Source organism: Rhamphochromis sp. 'chilingali', assembly GCF_963969265.1.
Source record: "Rhamphochromis sp. 'chilingali' genome assembly, chromosome: 2".
Lineage (NCBI taxonomy): Eukaryota > Metazoa > Chordata > Actinopteri > Cichliformes > Cichlidae > Rhamphochromis > Rhamphochromis sp. 'chilingali'.
The window spans coordinates 22,311,239-22,335,376 of record NC_137930.1 but is presented as its reverse complement, the minus strand read 5'-3'; the positions used below and the strand labels follow the sequence as shown (position 1 = coordinate 22,335,376).

Below are 24,138 nucleotides of genomic sequence, written 5' to 3'. Positions count from 1 at the left end.
TCAACTTGCTGGCATTGTATGCTCAACAATCCATATACATTAGTTTGTGGTCTATGCTCCCTACCACCCAATCACTGCATCATTGCACCACTTACTAACTTTTACAGCCCCACTCTCAGTAGGCTATGGAAGTTACATATTATTAGCCTTGGACCAATGGGACGGTGAGCTTCAGTAGGTATGGGTGACAGGACATTACCTCACACATCAGGCTCTCACCAGCATTCCAGTAAACCCTGGGATGGTGCTTGGAAAGGCATACTAGTTTCTCTCTGTTTCTCTTTCTCTCTGTTGTCACAAATGCCTCACAGATGCTGACTTCTGCTTCCAATGTGCAGACTTAAAATAAAATAAAAAAAACAATGATATGATGGTGCAGTAGCTGCAGGGGTTAGCATCAGGAAACGGATCCTGGGTTTGAATCCGCTGACCAGCTGGGGTCTTCTTTGTGGAGTCTTCATAATGTTGTGTCTGCCTGTATTTCTGTATGTCTTTGGGTACTCTAGTTTATACTCATAGTACAATAACATGCATTTTAGGTTAACTGGTGATTCTGAAATGGTCGTAGGTATGGATGTGAGTGTGAATGGTAGTCTGTTTGTGTTGGCCCTGTGACAGAATGGCAATCAGGCCACTGTGTACCACATCTTTTGCCTCATGACAGATGGAAGAAGCTCCAGTAACCTAGTAACTCTAAACCGGATAACTGGTGAAGAAATTGGATATACACATGGATGGATGGGCTTTTTGGAAGGAAGCTAAGACAAACTAGTGTAGAACAAGGCGGTGTGAGTAATTAAATATATTTTTTCAAAAGTTCTCTTGGTGAGGCTGTGGCTGCAGTGGCTCATCTACCAATTTGGAGGGTCAATACACCCCTGACTCCTCCACTCCACATGCTGAAGTATTCTTGGGTAAGATACCGAACCCCAACTTAACCCGGATCCATCCACTGAAGTGTGAGTGACTCTGTGAATCTTAGACAGCACTTATACATAGATAAAAGCACTATATGAATATATGTGATTGCATGGGTGAGGAAGTAGAAAATGCTTTAAGTGCTGAATTGAGTAAAATGGTGCTATATAAGTACCAGTCCTTTTACCAAAAATGTCATCCGAGTCTGAAATTTTTCCAAATATAGAAAAATGCAAAACAATTTGAAGCCTTGTCCACATCAATATGAATATTCTGATAAAAGTAGCTTTTTGTATACATCCACATGTAAACCCCTTCCAGGGGGAAGATTTGCCGAAAGTCCATTTCTGAGTTTACATGTGGAAAACAAAGATGCTGTCTAGCAATGTTAATGTGTTAAAGTTTTTTTGTTTTTTTTTTTACATCAGTCTCCCACAAAATTGGTATGGCCCAGATCTGGCCCACACAATGTGCTTACACATGGCCCACATACCGCAAAGAATGACGACCCTTTGGTGGACCAGATCTGGTTTGCCAGATGTGGCCCACACATGGGCCAGCACAAGGCCAGTTGCAGACACACTGCTGGCCCTGTGCTGGCCCAAAACAGTTTCAGCTCTGGCCCCAGATGTCACCCTACTGTGTACCTTAATCAAGCCATGTAATAACAACATGTGCCGGAATATGATAGCACAAATGAAACATGACAAAACTTTGTTCAGACAGTGAATGGACTGATTCTTACATAGCGCTTTTCTACTCTCCCAGATTACTCATAGTGCTCTATACAACATGCCATTCACACACTTTCTCTAAACTGAGTGCTTACTAACTACTTTCATACACATTCACAATCTTTACATACAGCCTGGAGGAACCCACGGATCGAACCAGTAACCGTCCAATCATTAGATGACCCGCTCTACCTCCTGAGTTACGGCCACCCGGTGGTAAATATAAGTAAACCCTCACTAGGTTTTAGATAAAGTGTACACTCACAAAACTGTCAAACCTGCATTTGAAACGTTGGCTACCATAGCAGTATAGTATCATGACATTTGGCCTTTCTAACTGAAATAGGAAAATAGGAACATAAATAGTACCATCATTGCCAGACCTGGCCTACATCTGGTTGACATACACCCCGCCATGACACCAGTCAGTCAGAGGTGCCAGATTGATGCTGGATCCGGGCCAGACCTGTTTTCTATGAGCCTGGGCCACATAAACCAAACCACAATCGGGCCAGATGTGGCATGCCATCACATAAACAGTGCCATCTACACCAGGCCTGGCCCATATCTGGTTGACATACACCCTGCCATGAAACCAGTCATTCAGAAGTGCCAGCTTATTACCGGATCCGGGCCAGGCCTGTTTTCTATGAGCCTTGGTCAGCTAAACCAAACCACAATTGGGCCAGATGTGACATGCCATCATACAAACAGTGCCATCTACGCCAGGCCTTGCCCATATCTGAATGACATACCACTTAACATGCCAGAAGTCAGCCAGCAGTGCTGGCTTAACACCAGATCTGGGCCAGACCTGTGTGCTATGTGGGCTGTGTGTCTTCATTGTAGGCTTCTGACTGACCAATATTTCCATATGGTTAGGGTTATATTCTTTGCCATAGTCATGGCATCGTGTTTATTGTGGTCCCATGCAGATAATTTTCAAAATGAAAGCAGAAACCCATTTAAAAAAAAAAAAAAACTTTTACTTGTGGACATAGCCTAAGACACTACCTTGTTTTATAGAGTTTTAAAGTCAGGTGCTGGCCTGCAAGCCACTTCCACCTGCTGTTATGCTGTGTCTGACTTCAGTATCAGTCATAGCATCACACTGTCAAATCTGTTGACGCTGTTCTGTTGTAGGGGTCTTGTCGCTGCTTTCCTTGAATGCATTTTAATGTAAACACTCATAAGTGCTTATATATTCCCCATTTTTTTGAGTTGGTGGTCATACCACTCAACTTGTGAATTACTGTACTACAAATGTGAAAAAAGTGTTAAAAGATAGTTTAAGATGTATGTACTAATATCAATAACTAAACCTTTAATACCTATATATGAAAGGTTTAGTTCACTTCGACCACAAATGATCTGTCCAAGATATTAATTAGAAATGTTAGCTAATACAGTAATAAATTTAACATCTGACAACTGGATTTAGCACTTATAGCATTTATAATAAGATAGCATATACATTTGAAAACTGGCAGTCACTGATCATTAAACATTTCAATGTGAAGGTCCTTGAGCTGACTATTGTTACAGTGTTGAGCTATGTAAATAAAACTGAACTAAATTGGATTGCATTTGAACCCCCTGTAGATTCACTGTTATGCTTTGTTTAATGCAGAATGGAAAGAAAGGAGACTAGAGTTTCAGGAAAGTCCTGAACGCTCTTGGGACATTCTCCAATTTTTGAAAGATATGGAAAAGAGCTTTGCAGGGCCTTCTAAAAATGTGATATAAATCTTGCAAGAACATAAAACTCATAGCTCTAGGATTTTCTATGAGATTTATTGAACTGCATTCAAGGCATTTTTAATAGTTTTTTATTATTTATATATTTTTAAAAATCTGTAGGTTTCAACATCTTTAGACTGTATATACCGTGTGATGTGTTTGTTTGCGTATGAGCAGATATATATATTTGTATGTGTATATGGTTAAGTGTTTTGTGCACAGAGGTGATCTAACGTCTCCCTGGCACCAGCGGAAAGGCTTGTTGTTGTTATATTATGCTATTAGAGCCGTTATTGTTATCATCATTACTGTACCTTTGCTAAGAGACCCTCTCTCCATTTCCTACTGTTTATAGAGCACTTTATGACTTTAGTCGATTTTGTTTTCATTGCACACAGTATTTTTAGAGTAATGAGTCTGATAGTTGAACTCTCTCATTCTCATCACATTTATCTGCTTTGGTTTCCCCTTGGCTTAAGTCACTTAGCTCTCCTTTTATCCAAATTGGTGATTTACAAACACCAGTTTGTGTCTGCAGTTCTGTTGTCTGCCAGTCTGACTAGCCAGCTGGTAAATATTAAGACATGTGTGTAACCATGTGTATGTGTGCGTTTGTATTTTGATGTTAAGGACTTGAACTCATCTCCAGTGTTGCTATTTATTCAAGAAAAGCAACAGTTTGTATAGTTTCAGAATGACATTTAAGCATGTGACTTTCTCAAATAACAATCTCCATTTACATGCATTAAATTTGAAATTGATGATTGAGGTTTTGAAGGAAAATAATGTCAACTAGATCTTTGTGTTTAAGGATCCAGAGGACTGCATCTTATAAACAGCTAGTAAATTATGTATGTGACACTAATACCATTTGCATTTCCACACTCAAATCCTATCCTGGTTTACTACATACAATATTAGGAGCAGACTGATTAAGCAGTATCCCTTTTAATTTGGTCTTATTGTACTCAGCTGATGGATTAAAACTAAAGGTTTTCTTTTAATATCTTTCTTCTTTGGCAGACAGAATATTAAGAATTTTTTTTAAAAGGGAATGACAAGAGAAGCTAACTTTAATTTGTCAATAACATTTTCAATACTAGAGTAAGTCATGCAGAGGTGTATTGCAGATGTTAGTGAAGCAGCACCTTGCTTAGTTGGTGGAAGTTGGCTTCATGTATAAATAACTATATATTCTGAATCTGCAGATTCCCATCCCTCTGTCCTACCACCCTTCCTTTTGCCTCCCTTGGGTACTTACTCTTGAGAATACATTTATTCCTGTCCCTGTAAATAATATCAGTTTATTTGTTGGGGATCAGTTGCTGTGGTGTGATTTAGATCATGAGCTGTTTTTCTTTCTCCCCATGCTTTTCACTTCTCATCATTCTGATACAAGTTGATGTAGGTTTAAATTCCCCAGATTTAAAAACTGAGCAGGCTCTTTTTAATATTTTGCAAGATATAGATTATCTGGCAAAGTTGAATCTTCTTCCTAAGGGTAACCAGTGGTTTTAAACCCGCTACATTGACATTCATGAAAGTGAGTCCCTCCTCAATAGTTTTCTTGAGTTTGTTTGAGATTGTGAAGTGGCTTTTCTTTAACAAAGAAAGACTTCTGCAATAGTTCACTTCATTTGTCATCTGTGGTCATCAAGGCTATTTGATGTTCCTAAGCTGACCCGTGCGTTTATTCATTATTTTAAAATATGTACAAGGTTGTAGATTTGGTCAGTCCTAAGAAATTTTATGATCTCTCTCATAGGTTCATTTCGTTTTTTCAGCCTAATGATGGCTGGTTGTAAAATATGTATTTGTCTACAAACCTATGGACCTAATTGTAATTTGAAAAAAATTAAAAAACAATGACAACATAACCTGGTATTTAATATAGCTGACTCACACATGGGGGGTGAATTGCCTTCTGTTGTTGTGATAGGTAGGGTTGTTTTCTTGAGGGTGGGGAAATACAGGAGAATCAGGAGTGTCTAGGGAGTGATATGTGTGTTTACATAAACAAGTACGTGGCTTATACATATAAAAGGTTTTGTCATCCGCTGTCACTGAAGAGTTAGTAATGGAAACAGGCCCGCAGCAAATTAGCAGACCACTGTACAGTGGAAAAAGTAATTATCTGATCCCCTGCTGAATTTGTAAGTTTGCTCAGTTCCAAAGAAATGAAAACTCATATTTTTATGGTAGTTATATTTTAATGAAAACAGGATATCAACCATATATACAGAAAAAAAACACATTACTTAAAAGTTTTATATTGATTTGCATGTCATTGAGTGAAAAAAGTGTTTGATCCTCCACAACCCAGCCAAATTTCTTTCTTCCACTATGTGTCCATGTGGCATATAGATTGCAACTGATCAATCAATCAATCACAGGCACTGTTACAATAAATTACAGATACTACTGATCTCACCTCGTTATATATATGTATATATATATATATATATATATATATATATAAAGCACACCCAAATCAATTTCAATGAAGACAGACAACACCAAAGATCTGCCAAAGGATGTCAGGAAGACCATCAGGAAGCTCGGTAATGGCTGTTGGTGCAGCTATTTGGAAATGGAAGAAATACAAAATGACCAGCAACCACCCTTGGTCTGGAGGTCTTGTGTCATGGCGTGAGGATGATAAAGAAAAAGGTGGTGGATCAGCCCAAAACTACACAGGAGCAGCTTGTCAATGATCTGAAGGCAGTTGGAACCACCGTCACCAAGAACACAAAATCCCTACTGACAAACCTGCTGAGCAGCTAGGAACAGGATCTCCAACTGGTACTAAGTTATGTTTTGCTTGGGGATCAAATAATTGTTTCACTCAATGACATGCAAATGAGTTTATAATTTTTATGTTATTAACGGACATATATAATCCTCACAGTGGTGGCAGTTTCATGTAATGTTTATAAGGTTGGGGTGACTTGGAGGAGTGACGAAACGTTTCTCCCACTGAAAACTCTACATATGGATGAACAGAATCAACTTTTTGGGGTTTTATGTCATTTGTTTTTTCTTGATATTCGGTTGCTATTCTTTCTCTTTCCATAAAAATAAAACTACTATAAAAGTTAGGAACTGTTTTCTGTGTGAGCACATTTACAAATTCAGTGGTGAATCAAACAACTATTTCCCTCCATTGTTTGGCGGTATGTGAGGTATAAATTCACACCCTATTTTTTGCATTCAGCAAACTTTCAGCAAACCATTCAGCAAATTTTCTCGTAACTGTTTTCAAAAAACCTGAAGATCATCATGATTGCTTCCAAGTAGTCCCATACCGTCATGGCAACTTATCTTAGGTTTTGTCACCTGCATTTCTCATTTCTGCCGCTTCAGCTCTAATCGGAAAGGTCACGTCAACAGATCCAGGGGACAGATATATGGACAGATAGCTGCTCTGGACAGTTTTCCACAGTGGCAGGATCTTACAGTAGCAAAAGTCTCATGTTACTAGTGTCTTATTTCACTAGCTCAGGGCAGCAAGTGAAACTCACTGCCCTTGGGTATGTGTCCTCTCTTCTCATTATCTGTTTATCTACCACTCAATAGTCTTTTACCGTTTCTCCTATTTATTTTTCTCCATATCACTTAGACATGGCTCGCGATACTGCCAAAGCTAATGAGGTAAATTAATGCACTTTTCTGAACTCCCAGAGGTTAGAGATTTTTTATTATGTTACCAAATGCACAACAGTAATATTATATGATATATTATATGACATATAATATATGTGATTCTGCAGTCATGTAATGTATAACCCCACACAATACTAGCTGTTCATAATTCAGATCTGTTTGCTGACTTTCAGAAATCAAATGTATTTGCAGTCATTGTATACAGCCACACTTCAAAGCAGATAAGGTAAAGAAGAAAAGAAAGAAAAGAAAAGAAACGAGGAATGTTATAGTTTTTCTTTTACCTCTGTGTACCTGGACGATCCTGGCATGATAAATAGTATATATTAAGCTGAGCCTCATTATTGTACAAATCACTTTGGTTAACCAGATACATTTTATTATTATCCATAACATAATACCATGAAGAAGGCAACTGATTAGTCCCAGATTTATTTTTCAACATGACAACAACCACAAACATACAGCCAGTGTCCAAAAAAACTATGTTCTGCAACAAGAAGAGCAACAAGTACTGCAGCAGATGGTACAGTCCAATGGGCAGAAATCTGTGCCATCAGAAACTGAATTTGAATAAGTTAAATTTGAAATGCTCGGATTGAATTACATGTAATACATTTATTACCAACCTGAGAGTTTATCCGCTGGTCATTCGACATGACGAATGACTTCTGAAGTCTTAATTCAGCTCAAGACGCGTAGATTACTGTCAGTAACACTTTCGGTCCGATAGTAAAACGTAGTTCTATTAATCTGGGCTCGATTACTCTTGAACCGGAACCGGATGTAAGTCCCAAAATACTGAATTTTGGAACTGAAATTGAATTGTAGAACTGAAACTGAATGGTGAGAAGTGAATCTGAACTTATTCGAGAGCTAAACTTTTAAAGGATAAAATACGGTTTCAAAGCAAATAAATTCATTTTCAAAATATAAAATTCAATTTTAATTTAGTGATGATCATTTTCAAACCAATAAATTGAATTTCAAATTAGGCTAAGTCATATTCAGTTTTTAAAGGCATTTATTCAAGTTCCAATTCAGATTCAACCGAGCAATTCAAATTTAACTTATTCAAATTCAGTTTCTGATGGCACTGATTTCTGCCCATAATTTTCTTTTTACTTTTATAAAGGTAACAGATACATAATTTAAACTGAAAAATAAAACAGAGTAACTGTCTTTTTCTGCACTTTTTTTTGAGTGAGTAATTTCTGCAACACAAGTCACAAATTAAAGTGCTACATAAAATTTCAAATACTCTCTGAGGGCTTCTAGCGGACGTGCGCGGCATGACAGAGTGGGCATGCTGAGAACATAAAACAGAGACAAGTATAAAAAGAATCAAAGACAGAAAAAGTGGAGGGGGGTGTGGAGCATGTGTCACAACAGGATGCTGGGTTTGTTGACAAAAACAAACAGTCCTGCACACAATGCACGTCAGTTGCACGTCATTCCAAACAGTACACAAACAGTGACGGTGGTGGAAAAGTAGGGGTCACAGCACAGTGAACAAGCTTTTCAGGAATCATCCCTGATAACAGTAGCTGATAGGAATTGACACTGTAAGGGTCTAGATGCTTGCACACTCTATATACAGTACTGAGAAAAATACTGAGTCACCCATCAATGTAAAGGAAATATATTAGGAGGTAGACTTTCTTGTAATTGTTTTAAAGTGGTCTTGAGCAATAGTTCTCCAGGCTTTCTGAAAGTCTTTCGAACCTTTTCTTTAGACATTGGCTACTGACCAATTTCAGGGGAATGTTTCTTTGTTGAACAAGCATTGACCAGTGAATGATTCAAGCATTTAAAAAAGATATCCAGCTCAAGGGATGAATCAGTGTTGTGTCTACACAGATAGCTTATCAAAGAATCCGTTTTCAGATTGTGTCTTTAAACACTAGCAGCTTGTTGCAAGAGAACTTACAAGTGATTCCCTATCAAATGAAAACTAATCTCAGCACGTTGTGCAGTGTGTCCCTACAAGATCTGAGGAAACTGGACAAGTTTCAGATGTGTGAATGTGTGTGTGAATGGGTGGATGACTGGATATGTAAAGCGCTTTGGGGGTCCTTAGGGACTAGTAAAGCGCTATATAAAAATACAGGCTATTTACAGGCTAAGTGTAGGACAAACGTGGTAACAGGCCTAGAAAATACAATCTACTGCATCTGAACAGTGTCTGATGTTCATAAGAAATAGGAAAAAAATCCAGCAAAGACCTAACTGGACTGAGTCTAATGGAATAATCAATCAGAATTTTTGTTCAAATCATCACTAACATGTACAGTGAGGTGAGGTGAGAAGGAAAACAGTGGATATGTACAGTCATCTGTAAATACTCATGGATAAGGCCCTGGAGATACTTCTCCACTTGGGGCACCAACAAATTCCAAATTTGGAATAGATACTCTACACTTTTCTGTCTGAGGTAGATGGCGTCACCTTTGGAAATGCTATTTCTGCTCTTAACTGCTCTACACTTGACTACATTCTGCCCCTTTGCAAGCTGAAGGTCATTACTCAAATAAGCCAACAGAATCACATTTTCTCCAGAAAGCAGAGAAAAGATGCCAAAGTCCACCAAACCCTCCACTTATGGCTTAGTCACAGTAGAGTAAGAATACAACAGCTACCTTCTTGCGAGCAGGAAAAATCACCAGTTGTGATTATACTGAACTTTTTTCACATTCAGCGACAAAATGATTTCCCAGAGGTTGACAATGAAACAGCTTTAACCTCTGGGAGATCACATTGCAACGTGATTGCACAGGTCGCCTGGTGGGAGGCAACCTGCCTCTAAACAATCACAGTCAAACTCAAAGTGACAGCAGTCTGTCTCAGACAGGTTTGTAAATAAGTGCCTTCTCATTTATAAATGCAGACAGATTGCCAACACACTGCAAACAGCCTGACTCATTCTGTGCAACTAGTTCACGATGCATCTCCTTGGGAACTGGACTTAACTGGTTGCCAGATGGTTGTATTCTGATTATATTCCTAAATAAAAGCAAGCTTTTTTAGTGTCTTTCAACTGCAAACTGATAGCAGACTGACTCTGTCTTTCATTGCCATATTGAGACACCAAAGTTTCTTTAAACATGGCAACTGACTGCAAGTGGTTGGAGACCAGCTCCTTATATGTGTGTGCTTTTTAAAAACTTTCTTGACAGTTTTTCTTCTGTGAGAAATTTGGTCTCATTTGTTTAAAAAAAGAAGAACATTTTAACAAAAGGATTTGTACAAAATTGTTCATTCTCCTTTCTTTGTCACTTGTATTTCTCCAGACATGTCAATCCAAGGTGTTTGATCTATCTGATGGAGTGTCGCAGTACGCATGGTTCCCCTGTCGAGTGGCTGATTCAGCCTGGGGATATTATACATACTGGCTCAAGGTAACACCAATATCCATGAAATATAGTTCAGATGACACCTGAAAATTGCGCTTTTGGGTTGAGTGTTCTTTGTAATAATGTCAAACTGCTGTACTGATACTGACAAAGCTTTAGAGAGTAATCAGCATTAGACGCCTGGATTGGGAAAGTATCTGTGTATTAGATACTAAACAAATTAGGATAAATCTAGTTGTACACAGAAACACAAACATGTGACTAATTTTACTTAACTTTGTGCTTTTCCCTTTATTCAGGCCCACTTTTCTCATCCCATGGTGGCAGCAGCAGTAATTATACACTTGGCTGCTGATGGGACTGGCTTCATTGATCAGACACAATGTAATATTACTGTTCAACTGGTGGACACCAAAGAGGGGATCCATAGCCTAGGTGAGAATTATCTTAATGTGTTTTCAAACTACTACTTACCTCTGTATCAGTCTAAGTGAAATGATGAAAGCATACGTCATTTAGAACGCCGCCCCCTTAAGCATGTGTTGCTTTCATCCCTTTGTTTTGTAACTTGATTGGCTATGTCTCAGTTAGAACACGGTATCAGCTTTTCATCACCAGCTCCTTTGTAGGCCTCCTCTTCTTTTTGATCTTTGAGGTTGGTTAACATCTGCTTCTGTCCCCTACCTTCCCTATCTCGACGTCAATGCACAATGTTTTGTCTTCTGCTCTCGGCCCCAATATCCTCTCCACAGGTGAGTGGCGTCTAAGCTGTCGCACAAACCCTTTGGTCATCCCAGTGAGTCATGACCTGTCAGTGGCCTTTTACCACACCAAGGCTATCCTGGTGATGTTTTCCTCTCACCTCGTGGCCATCTCCGGCGTAGCCCTGCGTTCCTTCCAGTCTTTTGACCCCATCACAATAAGTGGCTGCCAAAGCAATGAGATCTACAACCCCACAGGACAGAGGTGAGGCTAAAAATATACAAACGTAACAGCGCTGTAAAAGATGCTAACATATTTAACACAGACGTCAGTCGAAAGCATGCGAAATCACATCATGAGCATGTTATATCACACACACGCACGCGCGCGCACACACACACATGCATGCATGTATAATTTACACTATAGTCAAGTGTTTGTATGTGTTTTGGAGGAATGCGGGTGCATTTATACTAGTTTTTAATTTATTAAACAAAAGAATAAGTCTTGTTTCTGAGTCACAGAGCTTGTTATGATATGTATTTGCTGTCAAGTCACATATTTATGCATACAGACAAACTGTTATTGCCCCCAAACAGCTCTCTTGGAATTTCTTTAAACGTTCTTCAGGAAGAGTGCTCCAGGCTTTTTGAAGGACATTGAAAGCTTTACTTTGGATGTTGGCTGCCTTTTGTTGTGTTCAAGAAGATTCTGTACTGTACTTTGTGTTTTTCTATCCAGGTATGCTTTTACTGGATTGGGAGTGTGTTTGAGATCATTGTCATGGTGAAAAATGAAGATGTTGTGTTTAAGGTGGTATTGCAAATGGTACTGCATGGAGAATCAAACTCTGACCATACTTTATGTATTTGTAATTCTAAAACACACAACCCCACTGGCTGAAGTACAGCCACAAACCATGACTGAGCCTCCACCGTGCTTTACAGATGGCTGTAGCCACTCACTCATCATCTGTTGTCATAAATGAGTGAAAAAGGCAGCTAATGTCCAGAGAAAAACTTTGAAAGGACCCCCAGAAATCCTGGAGAACAACTACTTAAATTTATTTAAAAAAAAAAATCTTGATCCTTTACTCAGTACTGCATCAAACAAGCCTTCCAGACTCCAAAGTATTTTCTTCTCTTCATATATTTTGTATAGATATGTTTACATATATATTCAGCACATGCTGTATATATATGTAAACATAAAAGACAAGGAGAACTAAAACCTGTATGTGAACATTTGAATCTGAAATGCATTAACTATGCAAGTTAATGAGAGTTCACAAGTGTAATATCCTTGGCAGTTCATTGGACCTCGTAACTTATAAATTTATAACCAGCTGCCAGCCAGGGTTCAACACTAACTTTTCGTTACAGTTCAATTTGCTGTTGTGTTAAGTTCCAGCTATTTTTTTCTTTTTTCTTTTTTTTTTTTACAAAATCCAAAAATGTTTTTTCATCTGTAAATTTCTTGCATTGTTCAATAGGGCACTGAGGCTGCAAGCTGCGGTTTCTTCAACTCTAACTTTAAACTGGCCATCAATCAGGCATCAAATTGGAGGCCAAGTACAGAGCACCATTTCTAAATTGGAAATTATACCATGAGATGCATAAAGATTCATAACAGCTGAAAAGAAAGCTTCATAATAACAATAACTATAATAAAAGCCAATAAAGATGCTTACATCATTTTCAACAGCTGCTGGCTGAAACACCAAAACAGTTATTACCTATTTGGCTATAAAATAACAATTTTGAGCCTGCACTACCTCCAAGTACCCACTCACAAACATACCTAAAGAAGACCACACACACAGTCAGAATTGATCAATTTCCACACCACCGTCATGCACGCAACAGTTCACAGAGACGATGATTCCACAAACCTTTCAACAAGAAATGCACTAATACGCACCACAATACCCAAAGAATGGATGGTCTGAAGTTCTGTGTGGAGAGATAGAGCTGTTTGTGGCTTTTGTTGTGTGCCAGTTAGACATCCAAGTGCACCTAAATAGATTAAAACTGCTGTGCATCTGCATCAGCCAGGAAATTGTTTGTTGCCGCACACAGAGGCATAGTTGCTTTCTCCAAGACTTTTTGCCGACTTTTCTTTCTTTCATATTCTCTCAACCTGATCTAATTTCCAGAAGCTCTTGAAAACACTGCTTATATGATGGCAAGCCAAAGAGACAATACCCACTTATCTTCAGAAGCTCTGAACATGCTACAAGCTGAATATGATAATATAGTGCAGCTCAGTGCCGTTTAGACATGAAGAATCCAGGCTTTGTGTTTTTGTGTCTTAAGTCTGTTTTTCTTTAATCAATACCAATTCATCATCTACATTATACTGTTTATATCCCACTTTGAAAGCTGCTTGTCTCTCTTCTACATTTTCTTTTACATCCCGATTCCCTTTCCCTGATTTGTTACATCTCTGCTCCTCCACTACTTCTGGTATCCTTTTCTGTCTTCTCATCCTTTACTTGCACATGACCCTCCTTTCCCTCTAACTGCCATCTTCTTCTTCTTAATTCTCCCCTTTTTTGTGCCTCCTGCGCCCACTTTCCTTCTCTCATTCTCCTGGGCTGAGCAGCATATTTCCCGTAATACTTATGCCTCCACAAAACACCACATCCCCTTTTTCCCTGAGTTGTTAACTACAGGAGCTATTAACATGACTCAGTTTTATGTCCCAAGCTTGTCTGCAAGAAAATGCACGCGCACGCACACACACACACACACACACACACACACACACACACACACACACACACACACATATATGTATATATGTATATACATATGTGTGTATATATTGGTTTTGTTTCAGTTTGTCACACATTTCTTCTCTTAACTTTTACACTCATCACCAGAGTGAGAACTCTTGGACTTTTATTTGTCCCCGCAAACAACAAAACAGAAAAAGAAACAATATTCACAAAAGTTTTTGTATAGTTCCCTCATTTCTCTTGAATTCTCCTTTCTGTCATACAAACTATTCCCCTGTGGTGTATAATGTATTCTCATTTGCAGGAAAGGAGGCTAGTTTTCCAGGTAGTTAATTGTAATTTATGTCATAAATTCCAGAGTGACTAGCAAAAAACCACAAAGAGATTTTGTTCAAAGCCATAGAGTCCATGAAGCAGCCTCCTAGGTCTCCCAAGCTTGTCCTCAAAGAGTAGACGTAAGGGACCGCTGCTCTTGTGCTTTATAATTATTCTTCACCTGCTCAACGTAGCTTTTTGTCAACATGAGTTAACATACTGGGAGCAAAATAAGGGAAAAAATGAAGGGCATATGGAACAGTATATGTAAACAGAAGGCTTAGATTATTAACAATCTTGAGAAAGAAGGCATGCAGTGCAAAAAATATGTGGAATGAAAGCAGGTAAAATAAGACAGAAAAAAGAAAGATACAAATTCCATTGTTGCAGGACTGAGTTTAACAATGTTTCTCCAGATCTGTATTTTCTTACATACTTTCTCTCTCTTTTCGGTCCCCCACCCCCTCACAGACACGCACACACGCACACATACACAATGACAGAGAAGGAGAGTGAAATACTTTTCCTTCTTTTCTTTCTTCACTTCATAGGGGAACCCTATACTACAGAATGCAGACTGTTGTAAAAAGGTGCCTTGGGCACCCAAGCATTCCAAGAGTGTTAAACGCCTTCTCCATCAGGATCCTAACAGAACTGTGGTCAAACTGCACCATTGTAGCTTGCACAGCATCTATCCCGTTGTTCTTAATTCCCTAATATTCACACTCCGCTTTCATGTGCATTGCAGAATATGGCAGCCTTTTCTCCGTGTAGTTTATTGATTTGGTATGTTAAGCGGTCATTGATGGATGATGTGGCGGATTCGATGTATAATTTGTCTCTTTTGGAGCACTGCTTCCACGTTTCTGAGTTTGCAGTGCTATTATATTCACAAAAAATGTGTATTAGTGGTATCTTCAAATTTGTTTTATTTTTTATTTTTTTTAGCTTTGTCATCTCTGTTGTCTGTTCTTCTTCTTTAACACCCTCCCACCCCTGCCCCCACACACAATGCCTCGTAGTTGTGTACATTATTCGTGTGAGGCCATTGACTGCCAGGAACCCCGGATCCGCAATGCAGAGCAGTGCAGTAGCCCTGGCCACCACTTCTACAATGGAGACCGCTGCACCATCTCCTGCAACTCTGGATATGTCCTGCAAGTCCACCAGGACGATGACATCATCAAGAGTCAGGTGAGCATACAAACACACTGCTGCACACATGTTTAACTACGTATAGGCAGCTACATAGCTCATTTCACACAGAGAAACAAGAACGCATAAACATACAACGCAAGCATTCAAGTGCAAAAATGTCAGAGCTTTTGTGTAGTTACTGGAAAATGCATGCACACATGAAGCTGTCTATGCATATTCAAACAAGCTTTCATGTAAACTCAAATACACAAATGTCAATAAGACAAAAGTGCAAACAAACGTTCTTTCTGTTCTCTTCTCTGTTTATGGATTTACTTTGTCACCTGCAAAAAAACAAACAAAAAACAAAAAAACATGCTTGGCACAGTAACCCTCCAGGGACAATGACATCATAATCTTCCAGGTAGATGAGTGCTGCACTGAAAAGTGGAGCCCCAGTCTTCTCCTTTTTCTAGTTTACTACACATAGACATACAAAGACACATCCACACGCACACACAGACACATGGGCGCGCCACACGCACATGCATTAAACAAGCACAGACATAAAAGTGTTTAGTCTCTTGCTGAGCATGCTGCACCATCACCTCAAACAGTCACTTTGTATTTCTGGTCCACTGGGATGATGACATCATAGCATAGTGTCTGCTCGCTCTCTCTCGCTCCCTCCCTCCCTCTCTTTCCCTAGCGCCATTCCTGCTCATTCTGCACACATTGAAGTCTCTGTTAAAAGGCAGAGATTTGCTGCCACTGTCACAAAGCAGCACATATTAAATGCTTCCATGCAGATACCAACAAACAAACAGTCAAGTACAAGGAGTACAAGGAAATCTCTTTGCATGGAGATGTGGGGAGATACAGTACACACACACAGATGCTTGCACACCACACATAAACAACTGATCTGGGTAGTTTACACCACATTGTAAACCTTTTGGATTTTGACCAAGATGCAATAAAGGCCATATAAATGCTTTATCCTTCTCTATGGCTTTGTAAAGCTGTCTGCAAAACAATCTATTAATGCTCTCTTAGAGAGATGGCACATGTGTATTGTAGCCTGGAGAAAAAGAAACAGTACTCGCCTGTACTGTATGGTATGTTTGGGAGCTGTATGTGGAACATGAATTAAAACAAGAAGGAGAGAGAAGCAAGAGCGGATTAAGGGTATAAGAAGGGTTACACATAATTGCTTTTCTGATGCGTGGTCTGGACTCTGACTTTAATATTGCTAAAGATACTTCTTCTGTTGGTTGTTCCATATGTTGTGTGCAAGCTGTCCTAACTGGACTGGTTCTAGTACCACAAAGTAGTTTACTCATGTATGCACAGAAACAATGTGTGTGTATGTAAAAAAATCCATTAAAAGCTACTGACATACACATTTTATGTACAAAACCTTGGAGTTGATTTTTCTTTGCAGATTTATAATTGCATTATATTTTGATTGACAATGCACAATCTGTCTATTCACCAATGTCAGTTCGTTTAGTGATAATTTATGCTTTTAAGAAAAGGAGAGGCAAAAAGTATGCAGTAAGTAAGCTGTTATGGAAGCAGAAAGGACAGAAGAGGGAGTAGGAAGAGTTTTATGCCAAATATTTTCTTGTGTAGTACTTTGAGTGTTTGCCACAAATGATGATTGACAGTTCAAAGATATTACAAGGACTTGTTATTTATGAATAACTTTTGTATCCATTCAGCCAGATGAAAGGCATGTGCTCAGTTTTGTAGATGTGAGCACATTTTATAGTGGTATAAAGTAAAAGCAAAATTGTGGCAGATGGTTTCTAGTTTGGTAGCCTCAGGACCAGCTGACTGCTTTTTTACTGATATGGTCCTTCTAGTTCCTTTGAGTGGTGACCTCTAACACATGCTGTGTTGGTTTTCAGTCAAATGTTAATCGACAGGGATAAGAATTAGCACTTTCAAGTCTTAGGCCGTGGTTCACAGCGAGGAAAGGGTACCCACTCTGGGTTGGGGGAGGAGTTGCAGCCCCTAGGGGAAGGGGACAATGGAGTGTGAGATTAACATACGGATTGATGTGGCATTTGTTGGGATGATAAGAGCTGAGCTTGAAGCTGTGAAGCTGGTAAATCTATATTCTAACCCTCACCTTTGTCCACAAGCTAGGGACAGTAACTCAAAGAATGAGATCCAGGATACAAGGGATGGAAATTAGTTTTCTGTGTTTGGTCTTGGCCATAGGGTGAAGAGGGAGGGGCTCAGAGTAAAGCCTGGTGGAGGTGATTGAAGTGAGGGGAGTCTGAGCATTTTTGCTTAGCCCTGTGACTCTGACCCAGATGTGGATGGATAAATTGTCCATAATAGAAAGTATGTTGGATCTTTTAAAAGTAGTAGGCCAAGGTCTGATCTTTGTGGGACTCCACAGAGAATTTGAATTAATTTTTTCCCTCCTGGATTATCAGTCACTACAAGTCGGATGAGAATGTAGCCAAGAAAAGAGAATATGTGAATTTGTGAGATGGAAAACAGACATTCATGAACAGATGCAAAATTTACTATAAATACTTGAATATGAAAACATGAATATGAAAGAGAGACATATCCCTTTTTCTACTTTTCTTTGAAGAAAGATTCTACTTTGATTGATCCCAAAGGCTAATTCGTCTCAGATATGTTTTTTTTTTTTTAATTCCAATAACATGAAGATAGAGGTGATACAGTTCATGAGTTCTCAAAATAAACATTCTTCTTTTATTAGTATTTCCATTTTGATTGTTGTCAGCCCTGAGGACACTACCACTGCTGAGGTAACACTAAAGTTTCGATAAAAGTTATCAAAACTGTCCATGAGCATAGAAGTCACAAGTTCTGGCTGCAGACAGTCCTATTAAACATCTATTAAAACATCTTTTGAGCTCTGGGTATTTCACAAAGATTTTATACCACCCAGCACTTCCAAATGTTCTGGGTGGAACTGGAACCGGAAAGCTTTAATTCCAGGAGACATGTAAAATACTCTCAAAAAGTATTTGCCCCCTTCCTGATTTCTTATTAATTTACATATTTGTCACATATGAATGTTTTAGATCATCAAATAAATTTTAATATTAGAGTAAGACAATCTGAGTACTTACAAAATGCTGTTTTTAAATGATGATTTATTTTGTCGAGGGAAAATTCAAACCTACCTGGCCCTGAGTGAAAAAGTAATTTTCCCTATTGTTAAATCATGAATTAACTGTGAATAACACATCATGGCACAATCTAAAGAAGTCATTTCAGAGGCCATGTTGAGAGCCATTATTTACAAATGGAGAAAACTTGAAACTGGTGAATTTGCACAAGAGCAGTCCCAAACTTACTCCAAGAGTGGATCGATGATGGGTCAAAAATGGCATATATGGGAGAGTTCCAAGGACAAAACCTCTGAAGACCAAAAAGAACACCAAGGCTCTTCTCACATTTGCCAAAAATTGATTGGCTTACAGAAGATAGGCAGGGAAATAGTTGGGCCATTTGATGACAGAAACCAGTTTGTGAAAAATCGGAAGTGATGTAAAGAATAGTCTAACGGGCCGAATACCCAGGAATATAGGCAGATGAGTGAATAGAGATTGTCCTTATTGAACCACAAGCGTCTTTACTACTTTCTCGATCCATTTCAAAATCTATTGCAGCTTTGCAATACCTTGCAAAATAGTCTCACAGCAAATAAAATGCACTATTTACTTGAAGCATTACTGCAAATGATCAGTTTTGACATAACTCTAATTTGTTTTAACAGTGGAATGCAACTTTATGAAGGTGTTTGATTGCAAGTTATACAGTCCAATCAGGAGTATAACTTTGACTCCAACGGCAACACAGCTGTAACCTAAACTGTACAACTGCTGGATATAATTGGTAAAATAAAGCAATTCACATTCAAAAGAAAGACTGGGCACATCGTGTCTTAAATGTAATAAACGAAATGTGCTTCGAGTCAAAGCGCTGGTAATAAAATGGTCTGACCAGATTCATAGTGCTCATATGCTCTCATCTTTTTTTCAGCTGCACAGTCCTTGCAAAGACACGCACACCTCCACACTAAGGTTGAAAAGTCCAATGTGAAGCATAATCTTGTCTCATTTCATTAGCCGATTACATTCTTGGTTCACTGATGTCAAAGCGATTCTGGGAACACCAACTTCTTACATAATACTATCTTCAGAACAAATCTGTTTCCCTCACTTGCTTGATTTGTATATGTGTCTTTTATTCCTGTCTGTTTTTCAAATCTTTCTCTTCCTTTGAAGTGGTTAGGGAACACTGTGTGCTGGTACTGAAGAAGTCACATCTATTTTATATAGGCATTCCCTTTTACAGATATGACCATTCCCTGCCATGAAACAGCGTTTAGGTATCTGAATTAAAATAACCCCATCGCAAGTCACCATCTGATAAAAAAGATAATCTCAATGAAGTAAAGTATCTATTATCCTAAATTCATATACATATACAATGTTGTTGTGGACAACACGCTGGTGTGGTGGTTAGCACTGTTGTCACAGCAAGAAGGCCCTGGCTTCAAATCCAGGCGGGGCACTTTCAGCGTATTCTCTTTGTGGCTTCTCTCTGGGCTCTCTAATATCCTGTCATAGTATGTATGTTTTTATACATGAGTTAGGTCAATGGGTAACCCTGAATTGTTCATAGGTGCAAATGCTTGTCTGTATCTCCCGGTTAGCCCTGTGACAGACTGGGGGCCTGTCCTCGTGTCACTTACCCTGTAACCTTTTCTTTTTGTAAATATTAATGGTAATAGCTAGGTGTGCCCCTTAGGTCAGTTGTACACACAAGAGATCTAACCCTCAACTAAATCTGTGTTCATCAAACAAACAAACATGTGCTTGCTATTGGCCCAACAAGGATGTGAGCATGTAAATCCCTTTATAGATTCTTAGGAAAACCTTGTAGATCAAAATGTTGCCTGTAAAATTAAAATCACCCTGCTTGTTGACATGTTACGCTGAAATGCTCCTCACACTTATAAAATATGGGGTCTATGGGTTTCTGACTAAAGTTACATTCTCAGTAGCACGCTGCTGTTGTGACCACACCGTTATCCAGAATCATTTGGGCAACCATTCGCTGATATTGCCAGTATGAATATTTCACAAATACAACCTTTGATTCTTAGAACAGGATTTTCACAAAAAAATGTTTTATAAGAGGTTTTCCGCGAGGACTGACACATAAATTATACTTAATTCTTAGTAATTCTACTATTTATCATTGCAGATCTATCTTCCAATTAATGTTCAACCATGCTATAATTTGCTTGTTTTCCATCTATAAGAAGACAAATCCCTAAGTTGAGGAAGGGGTTGTCTGTTGGTTCATTTGTCTGTAGGTCTGTCTGGCTTGAATTAGGAAGCATAGCCAAGGGTTATTAAAATCGCTACTGGAAGAGAAACAGGCAGCTGTAAATTTTTTAAAGGAAGGAAAATTCCCACACATTTACACACATAGTAGCACACACAAACCTACATATATACTCACTTTAGAAAGTGCTCTTCCCTTTTTGCACACCTAGCTGTCTTGTAGATTTTTATTATTAATCTATTTACAAATGCTCCTCACACTTATAAAAGATCAAAAGAATTAAGAGGAAAGTATTTGACTCGTTGTTCTGAAGCAACAGGTCTGTGCTTTAGGTCATTGTTATGCTGGGAGGTTTAGGACCCCCTTCGCCCCATGTCATATCCACCTGGGGTGAAACCCTTTTCAAGAATCTCTCTCTACTTTATCAATCACTCTTTCACCAGTGCCCCTGTCATAACAGGAAGTTTCCACCGCTTTGACCAAAAACATCACATTTATGGAATATCTTCATCTTGCTCTGAGGCCTTTTCATACCAGACTCTAAGTGGGCCCTTATGTGTGTTTTACTCAACTCTCTCTGGCCACTTTACAGAAAAAAATAAATAAAAAGACCTGATAGATGGAGTCATCCTGAGATGGTCATCCCTCTGTCAGATTTTTCCCCATCTTTGCACAGCATTTTTGAAACGCTGTTTTAGTGATAGATGGGTTCTCTATCACCTCCCTCACCAAAGCACAAACACATCTAGGTAAACGTGTGTGTTTATGTGTATTTGTATGTGTAGGGTGTAGTATTGACCACACTTGTGAAGTGCATATTAGCTCGTACCTTATCCCACACATGCACAATTTTGCAAGTGTACTTAAGATTTTCACATATTTTAAAAGAGATGTTTCAATGTTGCTTCTATGGTCCACATTGCTTCTCCACAGCTTCACATCTCAACTGACTCATTCAACTCTTCACCCAGTTGTTTTCCAGAAGGCGCTCACATGCAATGCATATGTTACCTTGTTGGACATCCAAATATGAAAGGAGCTTATTTATTTTGAGGGAACCCGATACTGTTACGCAGTATCATGTAACGGGATTGAGATGAAAGACAGATATACACGGAAACAGAGAGAAGATTATGAAACAATACATTTGTATTGCCAGCTGAGTCCAGTTTGTGTTGAAGTTTGGCCTCGCTTTAAAAAGATGTGTGTAATTAAAGTCAACCAGTGTAATTGATGGGTTACCCACACAGATTTCTCTTCTGGTTCTGAGAATAAAAAGTCAAAAAGATTGAGCTCTAACAGCTTTGTTGTGAGCTTTCTTGGCACGACTATCGATTTAAACATTCCTGTTGGATTACATGGTTCTACTTAATGGAAGAGGATAAAAAAAAATTGAGGGTTAACCCATTCAGATAAATTTCGTCTCATCTCTGAAAACCTCACACTACAAGCAAATAACTGGAGCAATGAGACCTATTTTTGATAGAGAATAAACCTAACACGAGGAAACTTTTCTAGTTAAAAAAAAACAGTTAGAAAGGATTTTGAACTATTCTGATTGCCCTGTCAGTTCTCAGGAGTTCAAGAAAATATTGTTTTCTAATGCTATATTCTCTAGACAATATTCTTCCCTTGAACAGAATGGTTTCACATAGCCATGTGTAGAGTGTGTCCACACACACACACACACACACACACACACACACACACACACACACACACACACACACACACACACACACACACACACACAATAAATGCAAAACGTCTGGCAATTGAGAAGTAATTTACCTTAATGATAATCCCTTATACTGGAACCTTTATCTTGCTGGCGATTTAAGCATGCCTCTGTATGAAATAGTGGAGCTATGCTGCCACTGCTGGGTTTGCTCTTGTTTGAGTCTGTTTCTTGTGGATTTTGCATGTCCTCCCCATGTGTGAATTTCCTCTTGGTTCTCCGGTTTCCTACCACATTCCAACAACATGTAAAGGCCCAGGCACACAGGATACCCTCTGTAGTCTTTCAAAAGTTGGAGAGGCTGCCTTGATTTTCAGAAGGGAGCAACGGAAAGCCACTTGTTCCTATTTGTTTATGAAATTACAAACTCAGTAAATATGAAGTAACCTTTCTACTTTTTTCCCCCTTTGATTTTGTACTATTTCCAGCATATTGTTTATCTCTTACCTAAATATAATAACGACTTTCTTATGTTTTGTGACTACACATAAATTCAGAAAGAGGATGAATAATGGATGTAGACTAAACCCACAGGGGTTTGCCTTCTATTTGTAGAAGACTTTATGTGCGTGCGTGTGTCTGTGTGTGTTTCTCAGCTGTCACACTTCCACTGAAGTCAATCTGTTTAGGGTTAGGGCTGATTGTGCAGTTGCTGGATATCAGTTGTCTGAAGTACATGACTTGACCTTACAAATGCTATCAGCAGTTACTTGAGCTGCTGAGTGGCCTGTGAGGCTTACTGACATACAGTAAGCTAAGCCCGATCAGGCTTTGTTAGGTTACACGCTGATTAGGAACTTGTTGAAATGATTGCAGAATTGCTGTAGTCATTTTTTTGTGAGGTAAACATTTATAGGACAAGTGCACTACATCAGTCTGTCGCATCAATATGCAAATTAAAGCTTGCATCAATGAATATTATTATATATCTATGTAGACTATGTTGTAAAACTTATATTTCTTTATTTGTTATTTACTTTGTGTTATATCATGTCTTGTTTTCCAGTCAGAGACTTCAGTAACAATAACTTGTGCAAATGGGAAGTGGAACAAACAGGTATCATGCGAGCCTGTGGACTGTGGTTTACCAGACAAGTATCATGTTCATCCTGCCATTTTCAACTTTCCAGAGGGCACTACCTATGGCAAAAAGAGCACATTTCAGTGTCGAGAACCTGCCCAGCTAATGGGTGAGTTGCCTAGCGGAGCACTGACATATCCATGTTCAGATTCATATTTACAGGGTACCCTTCAGAGATCTTTTCCAATAAATATATACACCCGCTGGTCACTTTATTAGTTACACTTGTTGTGTTTGCTAATGCTATTATCTAATCAGTGACTTTGAACATGGTTTGCAGAGAATGGACCAAAAAAGAGAAAATATCCAGATAGCAGCTGTTCTCCTGGCACAAAAGCAATGGTGCCAGAGGTCAGAAACAAAAAAGAATGGCTAGGCTGGTTTTAGCTGATAGAAAAGCAACAGTAACCATGAAGCAAATGGGCTACAGCAGCAGAAGACTGCACCAAGTGTCACTTCTGTCAGCTAAGAACGGGAAACTGAGGCTATGATTCACATGGGCTGAACAAAATTAGACAATAAAACACTGAAGAAACATTCCCTGCTCTAATGAGTCAGGATTTCTGATGTGATACTCAGATGGTAGGTTCAGAATCTGGTGTAAACCAGATAAAAGCATGGATCCATCCTGTCTTGTATCAGTTGCGTAATGGTGTGAGGCTATT

General features: G+C 38.8%; 1 protein-coding gene across 1 annotated transcript in view; it reads left to right on the top strand.

Annotated features, from left to right (window-relative positions):
• Positions 1-24,138, top strand: part of pappaa (pregnancy-associated plasma protein A, pappalysin 1a) — a 103,020-nt gene that overhangs the window by 53,746 nt on the left and 25,136 nt on the right. The window contains exons 11-15 of the mRNA XM_080874104.1: positions 10,346-10,453; positions 10,708-10,843; positions 11,161-11,374; positions 15,188-15,359; positions 23,399-23,582. Coding sequence (XP_080730230.1) covers positions 10,346-10,453; positions 10,708-10,843; positions 11,161-11,374; positions 15,188-15,359; positions 23,399-23,582 — 814 coding nt within the window. The remainder of the gene's footprint in view (positions 1-10,345; positions 10,454-10,707; positions 10,844-11,160; positions 11,375-15,187; positions 15,360-23,398; positions 23,583-24,138) is intronic.